This window comes from Eulemur rufifrons, chromosome 8 (assembly GCF_041146395.1).
Source record: "Eulemur rufifrons isolate Redbay chromosome 8, OSU_ERuf_1, whole genome shotgun sequence".
NCBI lineage: Eukaryota > Metazoa > Chordata > Mammalia > Primates > Lemuridae > Eulemur > Eulemur rufifrons.
In genome coordinates this window covers 10,467,167-10,485,134 of record NC_090990.1, presented here as the reverse complement: position 1 = coordinate 10,485,134, position 17,968 = coordinate 10,467,167, and the positions used below count along the sequence as shown (strand labels likewise).

Sequence of the window (17,968 nt, the reverse complement as noted above, 5' to 3'; positions counted from 1 at the left end):
GGAGGAAGCCGACTCTGAATCCCTAAGCTGAGGACACCAGGAAGTGAACAACGACGAACCTTGAGCTGCCAGCGAAAGGCAGGAACCTGGGATGCCTCCCTTGGGGAACGAGTTTCTTTCCTGGCTTCCTGTTTTTCTCTGCTGCGTCTGTCCACAAAGAATCCCTTCCCCCTCTGCTATAATGCGGAATTGACTTGGGGAGGTACCTGCCCAGCGAGGACCACATTTTCCAGAGTCCTTGTGTCCAGATGTGGCCACTGAGTTGGTTTCACTGATGAACTGTAAATAGAAGTGACGTGCATGTCCCATTGGGGCCCGAGGTGGTTAAGCAGCAGGTTTGCGTTTGCTTTTGCCTTCTGTCTTCTCCTTTCTGCTGGCTCAAGGTCAATGTCTGGGGTGCCCTTGGAAGCCACACTCAGAAGGTGGCAGAGGTCCCTGGGTGTCTGAGTGGAGAGAGCTCCCCAACCCTACCCTGACACACACACACTCTTGCCATTCAGACCTGACCCGGCTTAGACTGTCGCCGTGAGCAAGAAATAAACATTTAGTGTGGCTTAGCCATTACACATTTTTTGTCTATCTATTTGCTAAAGTGGATAGCCTACCTGAGTGAATACTTCCTCCCAAACTGATCCCTGATCTTCCCCGCCCCCCATGGCACCAACATTCTCCTTGTTCATAAAACCAGAACACTTCTAGATACACATGAATATGTACACTAGGAACCATCTCCAAGAATGTTGATAGCAGCATTGATTGTCATAGCAAAAAAATGGAAACAACCCAAGCATCTGTTGACAGAAAAATGTACCAATAAATTCCATGCACAAAATGGAATACCGTGCAGCAGAGAAAAGGAATGGATCGTGGTGACGTGCAACACGAACGAAACTCAGCAACACAGGGTGGAATGAAAAACGCAGATCCGTCGCGGAACAGCACCGTTAACATGCTTCTATGTAAATGAATTCTAATAGCAGCCAACCCTAAACAGCACGTAGTCCAGAGATACTTCCATATGTGGTAAAAATCATAAAGAGGAGCAAAGGAACGACAAGCACAAATGCAGACTGGCGAGAAGCCCGGGTGCGGGAGGAGGGGAAGCGCCACCCAGAGGATCGCAGAGCGGTGTGGAACGTTCCCTTTTTAAAGAGAGCGGCGCTGAGTACGCGGGCTTTCGTGGCATCGTTATTCTTTAAATCGTTCAGGGATATTACAAACCCTTTTTTGTATCCGTAACCTGCTTCACAGTAAATCACCGAGTAAACACATTCGGAACTTTGGGGCGCCCTCGACCCCGCCTTTCCCCCCATCCAGCTGTCGGCGAGGCTGCTGCTCCTGGTTTCCACACCGGGAGTGAGTCGGGTGCAGCCCCTTCTCTTGGGCCACCCCGGTGCGCCGCCTTCTCACTTGTCTCTTTCCTCCCAGCCCTCCTCGCCCCAAAACCCCACGCTAGGCTGTCCCCATGCAGAGCATTCTTTTAAAAATGTGGACCACGGCATGTCACGCCCTGCTTAGGGGGCTTCCCACTGCATCGAATGACAGCCAAGCCCATCACCAGGCCTCCCAGACCCCAGACGGGGGGACCTGCCTTCCGCTCCGCCACCGTCCAAGGTCATGGCCCCTCAGGCCCCATCCCCCGCCCCAGAGGCCTTTGGCCAGGTCCTGGAACACATCGAGCCCGTCCCTGCTCGGGGCTTTGGCACTAGGAGCTCTCTCCACCCTGGCTCCTTCCCACCCTTCAAACCCAGTCTGAGATGCCACCTCCCCTCTGCCACTGCCAAGGCAGGGCCCCTATGGCTCCCAGCCCCATCCACCATTGGTTCCCTGCACTGTGCGTCTCACGATCCGAGTGTAATGAGGGCACGTGACCCCGGGTCCCTCTACTGTCTGCTTCATGCACTAGACCTGGCGCTCCGGGGAGGAAGGGGCCTCTCTGGTGGTCTCCGTTATAATACGGGCTATTGTCCTTTACGCTTTCTGCAAAACTTCAGCTTGTGCTTGTCCTTGACTTCCAGGTGTGGCCATTTTTATTTTTTTTTAAAGCTTTTTTTAAAAAAGCTTTTATACATATATACACCATATGTAATTATAATAATGTGACCAAATCAAACCCTCCTTTTATTTAGTGCCTTCCTTCCTCCCTGCTGTACTCATGTGAACACTCTGTGGTGCATCTGCCCATCGTTTTCTCCGTGGTCACATAATCATAAATTCACACACACACACAGGACAGTGGCTTTGAGGTCACAATGACCACGCTGACATCATATCGTACACACACTATTTTGTGTCTTGTTTTTCTCACTGAACAATAGAAAACCCTCCAAGTCAATTGGGTGATTTCCTATTCACTTTTTTTAAATGATAGGATGACAGTCCAAGGTGTGGAATACACCGTCATGTGTTCGAACACACCCCTTTGATAAATGTTCACGGTTTCCGGATTGTTTTGCTACAACGAACGAGAAATAGTTGGGATTCTTAACTGAGGTGTGCACCAGCACCATCTGAGAAGTTTATAACATACATGCCCAGGACCAGAGATTTGGCCTCAGGAGGCTTGGCCGGGGGCGGGGGGGGGGGGGGGGCCAGAAATCTGTATTTTTTAGGGAATTTTTTTTTTTTTTTTTGAGATAAGGTTTCACTCTGTCACCCAGCCTAGAGTGCAGTGGTGTCAGCCTAGCTCACAGCAACCTCAAACTCCTGGGCTCAAGCGATCCTCCAGCCTCAGCCTCCTAAGTAGCTGGGACTACAGACGTTCACCACCACACCCAGCTAATTTTTTCTATTTTTAGTAGAGACGGGGTCTCACTGTTGCTCAGGCTGGTCTCCATATTCTGACCTCAAGTGATCCTCCGGCCTTGGCCTCCCAGAGTGCTAGAATTATAGGCATGAGCCACTGCGCCCAGGCTGCTTTGGGAACATCTTGTGTGTGCTGTGTTTAAGAACCACAGCAAGAAAATTTAAATGTAGCTAAAACTGTGTGGTTGTTGAAAGTGCCACCACAGGGAAAGGACATCATGGCCCCCTGAAATTGCTGATCTACGCAGCCAGCAATGCTTAGGAGGACAACAGAGTCCTCCCTAGACGGTCACCGTCGCTCTACCCTGGCTACACGTCTGAATCACCTAGTTGCTCTGTGTAACATCCCAACACCCAGACGGAGTCTCTGAGGGTCGGGGCCTGGCCCTGCTAGTTTAAAAAGCCTTCCAGGTGATTCTAATGCACAGATGAGATCCACTGGTGCGGCTGATTAAGAACCCAGGGTATAGAGGTCACCTGTCTAGGCCCGAACACTTCTCCCCCACTTCATAGCTCTGTGACCCAGGCAAGTTCTTTCATTTCTCTGTGCCTCAGTTGCCTCGTCGACAAAGTGAGAGTAGTAATGGTAGCTGCCTGTTAGTGTGCTGTGCAGTAAATTAGGTGACTCTTGCAAAGTGTTCAGCACCCGCGGGCACATCACTCTCGCTCACCATCGTTACGCTCCGGGGACCTGGGATGACACTGACTTTGCAGGACTCTGTCCAGTCGTCCGGAATTCCTTTCGGGTCAGCCTAGAGCCCCGGCTCCCCGACTTGACACTCCCTCCTTCCGGGGCTGCTGGCAGCTGCAGGAGGCCACGGGGTTGGGCAGCCTCCTGCCAAAGCCCTGCAGTTACTTATTCCTAATTCCGAATAAAGCATGAGTCAGGGCCCAGAGCTGTAAATCCCCAGGAGAAAGACAGGTCTTGGCGTCCTGTTTGGGCAGGAGCCTCCTCCTGGGGCAGCGCCACGCAGCCGAGACCAGCAGAGTGTGATCTGAGTTGCCAGGACAGCCCTGCCTTCCCCCAGCTCCCAAATCTGACCTCTGGGTCTCGAGGGGTCTTTGTCCTCTATTAGAACGCAAGGGTTAGAAGTGTCCCACACAGCAGAGGGCCTGGGGGCTGCGACATAACTCCAGGCATCCACTTATCGAGCACTTACTGCGTGCCACCCACTGTGCTACCAAGCACTTCTCATGAGTTACCTTACTTCATCCTCACGCAAGCTCTACAAGGCAGGCAGTTATTATACCCATTTTACAGAGGGGGAAATTGAGACTTACAGAGTGAAGTGCACATCTAGGAAGCACCAGTTCAGCATCTGATGGTCCAACTCCGAGGGGTTCCAGGCAGCCAGCTGGGAGGCGGAGGGCCAGTGGGTATCTTCCCTTATCCTCAGGCCTGGTCAAGGCTGTGCTGGAGGAACCATGGTGGGATGGGGGTGGGGAGGGAGTTCCCCCACGAGAACACAGGCCTCATCCTAGGCTCCTCCGAGTTTCCAGGCCTGAAAACTCCCGTGGAAGGGACCAGGCAGCGTGGCACGGGCAGCTGTCTGGGAAGGCAGTGGCCAGTGGAGGTGACCCTTGTCCCCAGGCTTGATAGGGGCAGCTCCCAGTGCTTTTAGGAGCCATCCGGCCACCAGGCAGCACCCATGGGATCCCAAGTCTCGGCCCAGTGAGTCTAGGACTGAACACCAGCCCTGGAGAGAGCGCATCTTTCTCCTGCTCATTCTGTGAAACTCCTCAAGAGGCCAAGCTGGATTTCAGAGTAGGGTCCAACTCTGGAGGCCAGAAAGGCAGTCAGGGCCTGGCTGGCTGTGGCAGGCAGACCGACAGCCCTCCAAAGATGTCCACGACCCCGTCCTCAGAACCCGTGAATAGGGGAGTTGGGTGGCAGAAGGAATGAAAGTTGCCCATCAGCTGACCTAGAGAGGGTGGAGGAGCCTGGCGTAGCCAGGTGGGCCCGATATAACACAGGGGGCTTTGTAAGTGGGAGGAGGAAACAGAAGAATCAGAGTCAGAGGAAGATTTGAAAATGCTTCGCTGCCGGCTGGCTTTGAAGTCGGAGGAAGAGGCCACCAGCCAAGGGGTGCAGGCAGCCCCTAAAGCGGGAAGAGGCAAGGAACACTGTCCCCTAGAGCCCCCAGAAGGGACCGGTCCTTCTAAGACTTTCACTTTAGCTCAGTGAGTCCCATGTCAGACTTCTGACCTCCAGAACTATGCGATATTAAATTTGTGTTGTTTTAAGCCACTAAGTTTATGGTAATTTGTGACACCAGCAATGGGAAGGTAATACCCTGTATCCTTGGCTGTGGGACAGGTGGATACCGTATTCAGATTTCTGGCAGTGTGGACAGGTGGATACCGTATTCAGATTTCTGGCTGTGTGGACAGGTGGATACCGTATTCAGATTTCTGGCTGTGTGGACAGGTGGATACAGTATTCAGATTTCTGGCTGTGTGGACAGGTGGATACCGTATTCGGATTTCTGGCTGTGTGGACAGGTGGATACCGTATTCAGATTTCTGGCTGTGTGGACAGGTGGATACCGTATTCAGATTTCTGGCTGTGTGGACAGGTGGATACCGTATTCAGATTTCTGGCTGTGTGGACAGGTGGATACCGTATTCAGATTTCCTTGGCTTCTCCTCTGCAGTGGGCTTAGGTTTCTTGCTCCCTGGTTGTGCCAAACACAACGACTTGGAGCACAGGGGCAAACTTGAGAGGAAAGAAGTTTCCAGGGCTTTCTGCTGGGTCCACCTAGAGCCCCGTGGCAGGTCTGAGGGCAGCAGGGCTAAGAAAAGGCTGCTTGGAAACTCACCCCTAGTCTCCCAATTTTAGGCACTTGCCTTCCAGAAAGTCACACTTCCCACCACAAACCCTTTCAAAAAATACGATTTTCTCAGCATCCTCCTTTGTCTCAGCTTCTATTGATGGGAGCAGCGGGTGGGGGGAGGGGCTTATTTTGTCAAACTCTGGGCATTGAGGGGGCACTGGGAGCCTGTTCGGAGAATCTAGGTAAACTGAGGAAAGGAGGAAGTGTTGGGGAAACTTATAACTCCTTCTCTGTCACCCAGATGCCCAGCCCTGGGACCAGCGGGGATGTGTCTGCGTTTTGCACCTCGGGAGAGAATAAGGGGGTTGGGGGGAGGGCAGAGGGGGCGGTGCCCTGGTGCTCTGCGGAAGGCCACCTGCAGCCTCTCGTGGGTGGGAAAGGGGACTCCACGTGCCCCGCTTGGCCACTCCCCGGTGCAGCCTGCAGCCACAGCCGGGCCCCTGGCCCTGCCGCGCTGGCTCGGTCCTGGCCGCCGGCATGTTTCACGCACCCACACCATCACGACTGCCCAGGGCAGCCTGACTCATCCTGGGCCAAGACGAAGCAAACTCAGTTTTACCAAATTCGTGGGGGGCCAAGCAAACACATGCTGTTTGGAAACTTCTCTCTCTTTGCTGTCTGGTTCTGAGCCCAAAGAAGGGCCGAAATGAGACTGAAGCCATCTGTGTCTGTCGATTTATTAGCCAGCGATGGGAACACAGCTGCACCCACGCTGAACACGCATGTGGCTGACACAGATCTCGAGGAATAAACCCACCCCCACCCCTCTGCACTCAGCGGTTCATTCCCAGGGTTGTCCCGGTGTGGGCTGTCTTGGTGGCTCTGGCCCCCCCAGCTCCCCGTCCTGCAGTGTGGCAGGACATGGAATCGCTGACCAGAGGTCAACAGGGGGCTTGGGACCAATTCAGCCAGGGGCTCCCCTCCTGCAGAGGGACGTCCCAGGGCCAGTGAAGCATCTTGCAGGAGGTGGGATCACCACGCTCACCTTGTGCATTAGGAGAGAGACTTCGCTCCTTTACCCAGTCTTCCCAACATCCAGCCATCCCCCACATGCTTTCTTCTCAAAGAAATCCCAGGGGGATTCTGGATAAGGCTGGATTTCTGCGTGTCAGTTTATAAGGCTAAGAGACAACTATCAGTCCTTCTACTTGCATCTAGAAGCTCCTACTATGTGACAGGCCTGGGTGCTGGGAAGGGTTCGACATCTGGTCAGGAGCTTGGCAGTGGGAATGACGGTCCCACCTTGATCTAAGTGAACCCCCAGCTCCTTCCCTATGGGGGAAGCTTTGGACAGAATCTCTCCTGTCCCGTGCGGAGTGGTCTCACTCTAGCATTGTTCCCCTGCAGAGCGGGAGGCCGTCAGACCAAAGCAGAATCGTGGGTCCTTCCTCTGCTTCTGGGCTGCAATGTGAATCTGCCCCCAGATGGAGGATTTGGGGGTGGAGAGGGGGATGTTTGAGGAAGACCCCATGGGTGATGTTGATTCACATGAGAGGCCACAAGAAACGAGGTCCTTCTTTTTGGGAGGCCAAGAGGATTCAAGTCTGAGAACCAGTGGGTTGCAGGTGAGCTGTGGACACTTCCCGGGAAAAGGCTTCTGAGAGGGGAGGTCATCCTTGGCGTTCCATCTGGAACTCTGGGGTCTTGTGACGCTTATGATCCAGGGGCCTGTCTCCGTCTCCATCACCCGGGCCAATGCCCATCCCGGGGGGAGGATGGCGGGTGGGCACCGGCTCAGGGCACCATGTTCCACCACTTGAAGGAGAAGGGCTGCCGGCGCACGTTGGTGCCGCAGTGCACCTCCCCGTGCAGCATGTGGTACGGAGTGAAGTCGTCGATGAAGGTGCAGTGGAGGCCCAGCGGCTCCAGCAGGGACCGCACCTTCTCCTCCAGGCAGCAGCGGCCGTTGACGATGGGCCCGAAGGGCTTGGGGATGCCCAGGTGCTTCCCCAGCACCAGCATGTTCACCTGCAGTGTGAGAGGGAGGCGGCACTTCGTCAGCGGGCTCCCCCCACACCTTCGCTACCTGGGCCTGTCTTTCAGGCAGCCTTGCAGAAAGCGACTCGCCATTCCGTGCAGTGGCAGGGGAACTTGGGCTGGTAAGGACTCCTCAGCCAGATGCCTTTGGGGGCATCCACAGAGCTCACTATGGCAACTTCCTCTGGTAACTGCTCTTCTTATTGGTGGACTGTGGCAGCTGCCATGTTTGCGCTCCAGAATCCTAGGCCATAGCTGATTGGTCCAGGACTGCCAGCTAACCCAAGATGGACCAATCAGATTCCCTCTCCCAGGAACTTGAAATTGACAATGGGAGAGTCTAGTCAGTCTCTGCCCATCAGCATTTATAATGTGGCCATTTGCACATTTGGCCCCAGGGACAGAGCAGCAAAGGACGCCAAGCTGGAATGAGAGGGAGAGGAGGGGGGAGGGGCAGAGGGAAGGGGCAGAGAGAATCAATGATGTGGACACAGAGACAAGAGATGGTTCCGGGCCCTCCCGAGGCCCTGCTGCAGCTGTCCCTGCCCTCGGGTTTCTGGTGTCCTCATATTAAATCTCTCTCTGGCTGAAGCCAGCTGGGGTGGGCCTCTGTCTCTTGCAAACACAAGAACCTAACCTAACCCGTTGCACAAGGTCCTGGGGCACAAACAAGTGCAAGACAGCCTCAAACATGCAGGAAGGAAGGGGAGTGACAAGAGGCTTTGCAAGTCGAGGGCAAAAAGTTAGCCAGAAAGGGGAAGGAAAAGGGGAAGGAAAAGGGAAAGTGGGGGTGAAGCAATGGTGGTGTGGACAGGCTCCCCACAAGGCTCTGACCATGGCGAGTTGAGTTCTTCTAGGGGATAGAGGCGGGGGGGGGGCAAGTGACCCATAGCAGTGCTACCCAAACCGTGTTCCTCAAAAGGGCAGCGTCGGTACCACCTGGGCGCTTGTCAGCCAGGCAGCAGTGCCTCGGGCCATATCTTAGACCTGCTGAATCAGGACCTCTGGGGCGGGGTCCAGGTGCTTCAGTGCAACCTCAAGATTTAGGGGCACCAGAAGAAAAGTCCTCATGGCTCAATCAAAGGCCACTTCTTCCATGAAGCCTTCCTGGATCTCCAATCCTACTTCTTAGGCTGGAAGTATTAATACTTTGTACCACCTCCAAACTGCCACATCACTTTATCATACAAAATAAATCACTGGGACATGTCCTCAGAGAGGTAAAGAGTCTCCCTCTTAATGGATCAGACTGAAAGTTCCTTGAGAGCATGGACCACCCCAATTCATCTCTGTCCCTCCCACAGAACACCCTAAATACATGTGGGACGGATGAACAGCCCTGAGCTTGGAGGAAGGTAGCAGAATCGACCCTGGAGTTCCTAGCCAATGCCACACGCTTTGTACATGTGACTCCGTGCAATCATTCATTCACTCCACGAATGTCAAGGGGGTCCCTTCCCTGACGGCCCTTGAGCAGGGATCATGGCGGTCAGCCAGCTGGAAGTCCTTCTGCTGGGCACTGTGGGACTCCGGACCCTCCCCACCACCCCACCAGCTACCACAATCCTAAATGTGACTGCGACCAAATGTCTTCCCTCTGTGGGGACTGGAGGCTCGGAGCCCGATTTGATGAAACCCTAAGTCATGGGGGGTGGCCTCACCAAGTCAGGGAAGAAGGCCACTGCCTTTTTCCTCTCGGTCTTGAAGAGCTGCGGAATGTCGATGATGTCACGCTCCGCCAGGCCCAGCTCCCGCTTCAGCACCTCGCGGTTCCAGTCGATGCAGCTCTAGGGGGAGGGGAGAGTTGGGGAGGCCTTGTCAGTGTGTGTTGGGGACACCCAAGGGGTCACGTCTGGGTGAGGAGAGGCAGATGGCCAAGTGTCCACACAAGCCTTGTCTTTGCTCTCCTTCCTCACAGCATGCCTGTCCTGTGTCCTGCCCTCACAATTCTATCCCACCAGCAGGGCAAAAATGAGAGTGTTCCGGAGTTTTCCATCCTGACCCTCTTCTCTAGAGCCCTCATTCCTTAAGGAATCTCCTTCTGTCTTATGGTTTAAAACACCATCTATGGACCGGGCACAGTGGCTCATGCCTGTAATCCCAGCACCTTGGGAGGCTGAGGCTGGAGGATTGCTTGAGGCCAGGAGTTTGAGATCAGCCTGGCCAATACAGTGAGACCCCACATCTACAAAAGATAAATCAGCCAAGTGTGGTGGTGCATGCCTGTAGTCCCAGCTACTTGGGAGACTGAAGCGGAGGGATCCCTCGAGGCTGAGAGTTTTAGGCTGCAGTGAGCTATGACTGTACCACTGCACTCCGGCCTGAGCGACAGAGTGAGACCCTGTCTCAAAACAAACAACAAAAATAGAAAGTAAAACACCATCTATATACTGACAGCTCCCAACCTCTTTATAAAGCCTGTCTCTTTCCTGAGCTTCGACTTGTAAATATAGCCGCCACCTTTGTATCTTTCTTTGGATGTAGAATAGGCACATGGAACGTGATGTGTCCAAAGATAAACGTTTAATTTCTGCCCCCCACCTGCTCCTGCCCCATGGTTCCTCAGCACCATAAATGTCACCACCCCGTTCACCAGCTGTTGGGGCCACACACCTTTGCCACCATCCCTCATGTCTCCTTTTCTCACTCCAGACCCAATCCATCGGCAAGTCCTGTGGGCACTACCTCTAAAATCTGTCCCCTCTCTGCCTGCTTCCCTCCTGGTCTGAAGGCCACTGCCCCAGCCTGGTTGACTGCAATGGCCTCCTCTCGAGTCTCATGTTAATGCCTCTTGCACACCTTCAACTCAGGAGTGCGACTGACCAAGGGCTCTTGCCACCAGGGTCTGAAATCCTTCCTGGGTTTGAGGTCACACCTCTAACCTGCTGCTCCCAGCCAATGGCTGAGAGTGACAAGCACACTAAGGCAGACCCATTTCTGGGAGACAGGGGACTCCTCCAGTGGTTGACTTCGGCTTATGGGATCCCCCATGGCCTTGCTGAACGTTCCCCGGGCTGTAGGGCAGTACGAGATGCCTCCACTCAGCCTTCCTTCCCTCTCCTCCCCCACGGTCTCCTGGTCCTCTCTCGCGTCCTCCCTATGTCCTGGCACGGGCATTCTCATTAATGAAATCCTCACATGGTGAAGCCCCATCTTGGCACTTGGAGGATTAGACTCACTCGGTCCCTCTGCTGGAAACTCTCCGAGTGCCCTTCCAGACCCTGCACACTCTCCTCTGCTCTGTGCCCGGGGACGCTGATCCCTGGGAGTCAGGGTCTCTGTGCCCTGTGGCTTCTAGCTGGGCTCAGCCAACAGGGACACAGCAGGAGGCTGTGCGGGGCAGAGGAGGAGGGTGCAGCCGGAGTGTTTGTTCCCCCATCTGTCTCCCTGCCAGGTCACTGGTTGGCTGTGAAGGTCACAGCTCCTGTCTCTTGTCACAGTGGCCTCTCCAGGCTCCAGCAACAGCTCCCTTCCCTAACGGCTCCCCACTTCTCCTGGCCTGGGGACAGTGCACAGTCCCTCGCTGATGTCCTCAAACCCTGCCGGCACCTTTGTAAATATTCCCTTTGTTAAGCTCTTCTTCAGTTACCCAGCTGAATTTGCCATGTGCTTCCTGTGGGATCTACTGTCACCTGTCACAGCAGCAGAGAGATCTTTAAAGCATAAGTCAGATCGGGTCCTGCTCACATCCCCTGATGGCTTCGAATCCCACTCGGAGTCACAGCCAAGGTCCTAGCCATGCCCTGCAGGCCTCGAGTGATGTAACCTGGCCTCTCCTTTGCTCCACGCTGGCCTCCTGGCTCAGCCTCAAACACTCTGGGCCTGTTCGTTCCACCTCAGGGCCAGCGCCTGTGCTGTTCCCTCTGGCTGAAATGCTTGTCCTCATATGCACCTGGCTGGCCCCCTCACTTCTCTCAGGTCAAAGGATGGGGCTGGAGCCCCTCTGTCTGGGCCTGTTCCAACCTGAGCTTCCGTGAACCGTGAGCCCCAGACTCTGGTCTCCCAGCCCTGTCCCGACTGTGCCCACCGCCACTCAGCCCACGGGTGCACCACAGCACTTGTACCTGCACGAACTTATTAAAGCGGATGAGGCTTTCATTGGACAGCACCTGGTTGATGGACACAGTCTGGACCCGCTCATCGCCTGCGAAGGACAGGGACAGACAGCAAGGGAAGGGTGGGAACAGTGCCAACGGGAGGGCCCCCTGCTCTGGGAAGCAGCCAGGCAGAGGCCAAGTTCACAGCTGCTGGGCTTGCCGAGTCAGCAGCTCTCTGACTTTCCCGGCCCCCGTGTCAGAGCTCAGCTGGCCGCTGTGCAAACCTGGGGGTGTGAGGAGTGGGAGGCTCCGGTTGCCACAGTGCAGTGAACCTGAGACCTTTGGGTTCACTGGACGCAGTAATGCCTTTAATTGGAAACTTACGACTGCCCGAGGGCACTGGGTGATGATTCTTCCTCCTTTGGCAAGTGGGGGGCTGGGCCGGGCCAGCCTTTACAGGTCCCCTGGGCAGCGAACCACCCAGTTGTGGGATTTGAATCATCAAGCCCTGCCCCTGCCCTCCAGGCAGTGACTGCATGGCAACGAGGGGGCCCCCAGCGGCTCGGCTTTCCCGTCTGCCGCATGGGGGACCCGTGGACACGGGCTGGACAGGGAAGGGGAGCTTAGAGCCGCCGCTCACAAACCTCACGGCTGCCATTTAGCAAGCACTTACCGTGAGCAGGCCCCCAGTTCCGCACCCAGCGACTCAACCCTCACCGCGACCACAAGGTATCGTCATTGTCCCCACTTCACAGCCAAGGAAACTGAGGTTTGGAGAGGTCAGACGACTTGCTCAAGGTCACACAGCTAGGATGTGGAGGGTTTGGGATTCGAACCCAAGCCCAGTGCTCACAAAGGGCCTCAAGCCTTGCCCAAGGGAGAGGGGAGGCTGCCTGGACCCACCTGCACAGCTGTAGGTTCAAATCCCCCTCACCCCAGTGGGAGGCAGACGGTTGGGGGCCAGCCCCAGCTCCACTGCATTCTCGCTAAGGCCTCGGGCCCGCGACTTCTGCTCTGAGCTTCACATTCCTGGCTCTGAAGCAGGGTGATAGTCACCCCACAGGCTCTCGTGAGGATCAAACGGGATAACATGCCTGATGCACACAGCACAGGCCTGGCACACCTAGGTGCCTAATAGGTGCACTGGCCTCCGTGTCTGTACGAGGCCACGATCACTGCTTGTGTGTCAGCTCTGGAGGGTGCGGCAGCTGCTTATGTCCTGGCATCCGTGCATTCCCATCCCCTCAACAGGCAGGTTAGCCTTGCTCGCGGTAAACAGGCTTCTCCCCCCCGGGAAAGACAAACGTGGCCCTCCCCTTCCCCCGTCCCACTTCCGGTACCTGATCTGGATTTGAAGGTTTTTACGGCTTAGTCAGGGTTCAAAGGAGTCTAGTCATGGTCCCTTTAGCAGCAACAGGGATGGGGGAGACGGTATCTCTTTCACCTTACTGCCGGGGCTCCAGTGCGGTGTTAGAAAGAAACCCCAGCAAACAGAGCAACGGGACTCAGGAGCTTCTGAGTTCTGCAGAAGCTTTTCTCCCTGGGGTAGGTCTCGTCCAGGGCACTATCTGCCTCCCAAGAGGCCACAGGACCAAGAAAATCTATCATCCTGCAGCCCAGAGAGTCTCTGCCCTGAGACCCCTGGGGTCGGCGAGAGAGGAAGGATGCTCTGGGGTTCAGGCAGTCTCGCTGGGGACGGCAAGGGAGTGGGCCTGGGAGCCACCCTGGCAAGGCTGCCTGCAGACTGCAGCCCGGTCAGCTCTCCCTACCACAATTCCTCCAGCGCAAAGAGAAGATGAGGGCCCCTTGTTCCCAAAGCAGGAAAAAAGTACCATATAAGGTATGACAATATAAAGCTGTTTCTTTCCACCACAGTGTGTCTCTTGACCCGTCATGGTGTTTTTAATTTGCTATTTGACATCGCCCTCCATTGGGCACAGGGACTTGTGTGGAATAGGCAAGCCCTGTCTGTGATTTGTTGCCTGCACACAGCCTACGGGGGTGGGAGCCTGTGGTCAGGCCTCCTTGGCATGAGACCCACGTGCTGTGCCCAGTGTAGGGCAGGGCAGAGAGCCAGGCATCGCCTCCTCCCACAGGCCCACAATCCCAAGCCGTGGTGAATGGGTGACCTCCAGGGTACCGCAGCCTCGGCACCTGGATGCGCTGGGTACCTGGGCAGGGGCGGGCTAGAGGCTCGCCACCACCAAGTTGCCCACCAAATGCCCTGCAGGGACAATCGATGCCGTGCCCCACCCTGAGATGCTGAGGGGCGCATGTGCCCAACCCCATCTCTGCTGGGGGCAGAGGGCTGCAGCCTCGCTGGGCAGTGACAGAGAAGGGGCAGCCTGGCCCTGGGCTCCAGGGGCCGTGGGAGTGGGTGGCGGAGAGCCCGTCCCAGGGAGGCCGGGCGGCCGGACGGCCGAGAGACCAGACTGTTCAGGAGCAGAAGTTCCAGGCCCCCGCATGTGCTTCATTGATCCATCAGACCTCACTTTCAAAACACGAATTATTAAGATTCCAAGGCAGTGATTGCAGAACCTTAAACACCAAGCTCCACGGTGTGACTGCAATGGTCACATGCCTGAGAAGCCACCATGTCCCCACTCTGGCTACGTCCACCGCCCACCGCCCACCGCCCTGTCTCAGCTCGGCCCCAACCATGACGGTGGTTGCTGGGGAAGCAAGGTGTGCAGGGGCAGGAGGGAAGGGTCCTGAATTTAGGGAGACCCTTCCCCCTAAAACTTGTCATCCGTCCCTAAGCCACGATATATCTTAATTTGGGTGAAGGGCAGGCAAGCTGTGATGAGGGACACGGCGCTGTTACCCACCAACAACCCCCTGGAACAGGAGGGCCCTGCCGTGGCCCCACTTCTGCTTTTCCTGGAAGAGCTTGAAGCAGGTGCCGGGGCTGGCCAGGAGCATCCGGAAGCCCTGTGTGCAGAGAACAGACTCGCCTGAGCCCCCTGCCGTGGCGTGGCCCCCTGGAGCTCAGCCCGTGCCCCAGATGCCGAGAAAGACTTGTCACCCACGTCCTCACCTTCCCATCGGGAGCAGGGACGAAGCACAGGAACTCATCCACGTGGCCCACGGCCAACCAGTCCACAAACAGCTCTATGGGGGGCTGTACCTTCTGGGCATGGAGGAAGTCCCGCACCACCTGGGTGACCCTGCGGCCTCTCGACCTGGGGCCCACAGGGTTAAAAAAAAATGCTTAACTGAAAAAAAATTCCATGCAGAAATGGAATGACAAGAGTTCAAGATTTCTGCAATATCTGATTTTTTTTTTTTAAATATGCATTGCTTTTGTAAGCAGGAAAGACCATGAATACGTATATTTTAAATTTCACTCGGGGTGAGTTCTGGACGGAGCAGACTCAGGACAGGTCAATCCCACCAGGGCAATGACCTACCAGGTCCCAACACCCAGGAAAACCCTCAGAGCCTCCCTCACACCCCATTCGCACATTCTCTAAGAGACCGATTTCATGCCCACATTCAATCCTTATGAAAAGGTATCTAATGACATGGCCCCAACTTCCTCTTTCTACGGGATCACGTATTTGAGGGCCGTCAGTCCCCTCCTAACTTGACTCTGGATTCATTTGTTATTTGATCCCAAGTCTATCCTAACAGCTTTGCTGAACTGGGTTGGCTCAATGTCTGTGTCTTACACCACCCTCTGTTCTCTGGAAAAGATCTGATATTAGTCATTTACATGGTAGTAGGAATAAGCTTTGACTTAAATGCATTTTTCTCCCAGGACTGTTGAGAACGGAAACATTTTCTTCTATTACTATTAACTGATAGACTGTGTTACTGGCATCATCTATTTATTTCCAGAATCAGATGACCTGCGTCCTGTCCTAAGTTTGCCTTCTGTGTGGCTCACGCACCCTCCCTGGGCCACTTGTCAAATGAAAGGTTGGACTTAAGGATCTTTCGGTCCCTGCTCTCTCTGCCTTTGCAAACTTCCCGAGGGAGGTGTGGACAGTGCTTGGTGAACAGCCCGCCACCCCACGCCACCCCACCACATCCAGGACTACAGTTGCATCACTTCGTCTTCCTGGTTCTCTTCAAGGGGTAGGATGGTCCTTCCCCCTCCCCCTGACACCATCACCCCATCCCCCCATCCGCCGCAGCCTGCACCCCTCTCTCACCCCGGCAGGTTGCCTCCGATGAGGATCCGCCCCAGGGGGTACTCTTTCCCATTGGCCGCCACCGGGGGGCTGACCTCCAGGTTCCCGAAGGAGTCCAGGCCGCTCACAGACCTGTCTCGTGGCTCCCGAGTCACATAACCAAAATCCGGACCCTGGAGAGGGAAACTGTGTCGCGAGGGGTGGAGGGTGCCAGGAAGAGCTTGAACAGCTTGCTGGGCTCTGCGTTCCTTAACGATGGGGTGGGAGTTGCTACCCATTCTTCAGATGGAAACACTGAGTCAGAGACAGGGAGGGGGCTCTGACCCCGTCAATACTTCCTGCGCACACAGGGGCCACAGCTGGGAACACTCGGGTCCTCGGGCCCTGCTCCCTTGTCAGGGCAGGGTCATCCCCAGGGTCACAGGAAGACCGAGGGCGGGAAGGCTCCGGTTGCCCCCGCACACCCCGTTGGACATGGAGCCAGGGCCGTGGCCATCCCCTTACGCTGCGCGGCCTGCCTGCCACATCCACCCCAAGGGCAAGTATCAGCTCAAGTGGCCCGTCCTTGGGGACCAAGAGGCTGGTGCCTGCCCTCTGAGCTCCGTCTTTAAACTCGGGAAAAGGGGACCTGCCCGGGGCCATCTCTCAGCGAGAACTGAGACAACATGGGGGGCCAGGCGAGAGCTCCTAACGCCTGTGTTGTCAGTGGGCGGGTGGAAGGGTCTCCTGTTCTCTATGGCACCAAAGACGTCGCCCTTCTTTCCTCAGGCGGGTCCTGGTCAGCAACTGTCACCTTCACTGTCATCCTTTTTGTTACCAATAGCAACACCAGCTAACAGTGGGGCATGCTCCCCCCGTGCACGCACTGTGGCAACGAGAGGCTTCTCGAACACCTGTGAGGCTGGGGCTAAAACATCATTTTTACTGATGAGGAAACAGAGGCTCAGAGAGGGGAAGAAACTCATGCAACATCACACAGCATATAAGTGACGGAGCTGGGTGGTTCTGACTCAAAAGCCTGTGTTCTGAACAGCCGCACCATCCTGCCTCCCCCATCTCGGGCTGCCAGGTTTGGTAAATAACAATACAAGATGCCCAGTTAAACTTGAATTTCAGACAAACAACACATTTTTTGTACAAGTATGTCCCATGCAATATTTGGGCCATGCTTACACCAAAAAGTTACCTGTCGCTTATCTGAAATTCAAACTTACTGGGCACCCCCTGGATTTGACCTGGCAAACCTGCTCTTGTCCCTGAAGAACAAGGTTCCCAGGGCTGACCTCTGAACGCCACACCCCCGGGGGGTCTGGGGTAAGGCCCCTCGGCTCTCAGGAGCGGGCCGCGGCCGGGGACCACTCACCAGGATTCTCTTGTAGGGGAAGTCCTGCAGCTCCCCATTCCGCGGGGAGTCGAAGACCACCGGGAAGGTCTTGTGTGGCGCCTGGATGTAGCCTAGCTCCATCTCGTCCTGGGAACGAGGGGAGAGACGCCAGCTGAGGACAGGCACAGCTGCCCCTGCTGGCTCGGCACGGAGCCCCCGGGGAAGACCGCTCACGTGAGTTCTCCATCTCAGGACTGTTTTATCCCTGGAGGCGGGGCAGAGGGACAGGCCTCAAGATGCCTGCTGACTGGAGGAGGGGCTGGAGGCACAGAGAGGGCGTGCACTTGCTCCGGGTCACACAGCAAGATAGAGGCCAGGAGTGAATCAGAACATGGACATGACCTTGGGGGTGTTGCCATGCTGGGCCAGGGCAGGGTAGAGACAGAGAGGGCCTCAGGGTGGCCTGAGCTGGACAGGGCTGAGGGGATCTGGGGGGAAAGGTAGAGACGTGCCTCTTCCTCAAACCTGTAAACACGCTCCCCTCTGGTTCCGGAGGCAAAGTCGGCCGCGCCAATGAACTACGTATCCAAAGAGAAGCTCACCGCTGTGTCTGCTCTGCCCTAAGCTCTTTATAAATATTAACTCTGTTAATCCTCATGATACCCCTATGCATGGGCGCAATAGTTACCCCATGTGACAGATGAAGAAAGTGAGAAACAGAGAGGTCCAGTTATTTGTCCAAGGGCTCACAGCTAATCAATAGCACAGCCAGGATCTAAACCCAGCCCCTTTTGCTCCAGAATCCTGTCCCCTAAACTCCCTTACTGGACTCACCTCCAGCCAGAACGAAAGTTC

General features: G+C 55.6%; 1 protein-coding gene across 1 annotated transcript in view; it reads right to left on the bottom strand.

Moving 5' to 3' along the window:
• Nucleotides 1-7,030: 7,030 nt before the first annotated feature.
• The window catches only part of PADI3 (peptidyl arginine deiminase 3), a 29,911-nt gene continuing 18,973 nt past the window's right edge, over nucleotides 7,031-17,968 (bottom strand). Inside the window, exons 10-16 of the mRNA XM_069477388.1 lie at nucleotides 17,153-17,260; nucleotides 15,811-15,962; nucleotides 14,691-14,835; nucleotides 14,482-14,584; nucleotides 11,681-11,760; nucleotides 9,278-9,403; nucleotides 7,031-7,607 (exon numbers count right to left, since the gene is read on the bottom strand). Of these exons, the coding sequence (XP_069333489.1) occupies nucleotides 7,374-7,607; nucleotides 9,278-9,403; nucleotides 11,681-11,760; nucleotides 14,482-14,584; nucleotides 14,691-14,835; nucleotides 15,811-15,962; nucleotides 17,153-17,260 (948 nt within the window). The 3' untranslated portion in view covers nucleotides 7,031-7,373. The remainder of the gene's footprint in view (nucleotides 7,608-9,277; nucleotides 9,404-11,680; nucleotides 11,761-14,481; nucleotides 14,585-14,690; nucleotides 14,836-15,810; nucleotides 15,963-17,152; nucleotides 17,261-17,968) is intronic.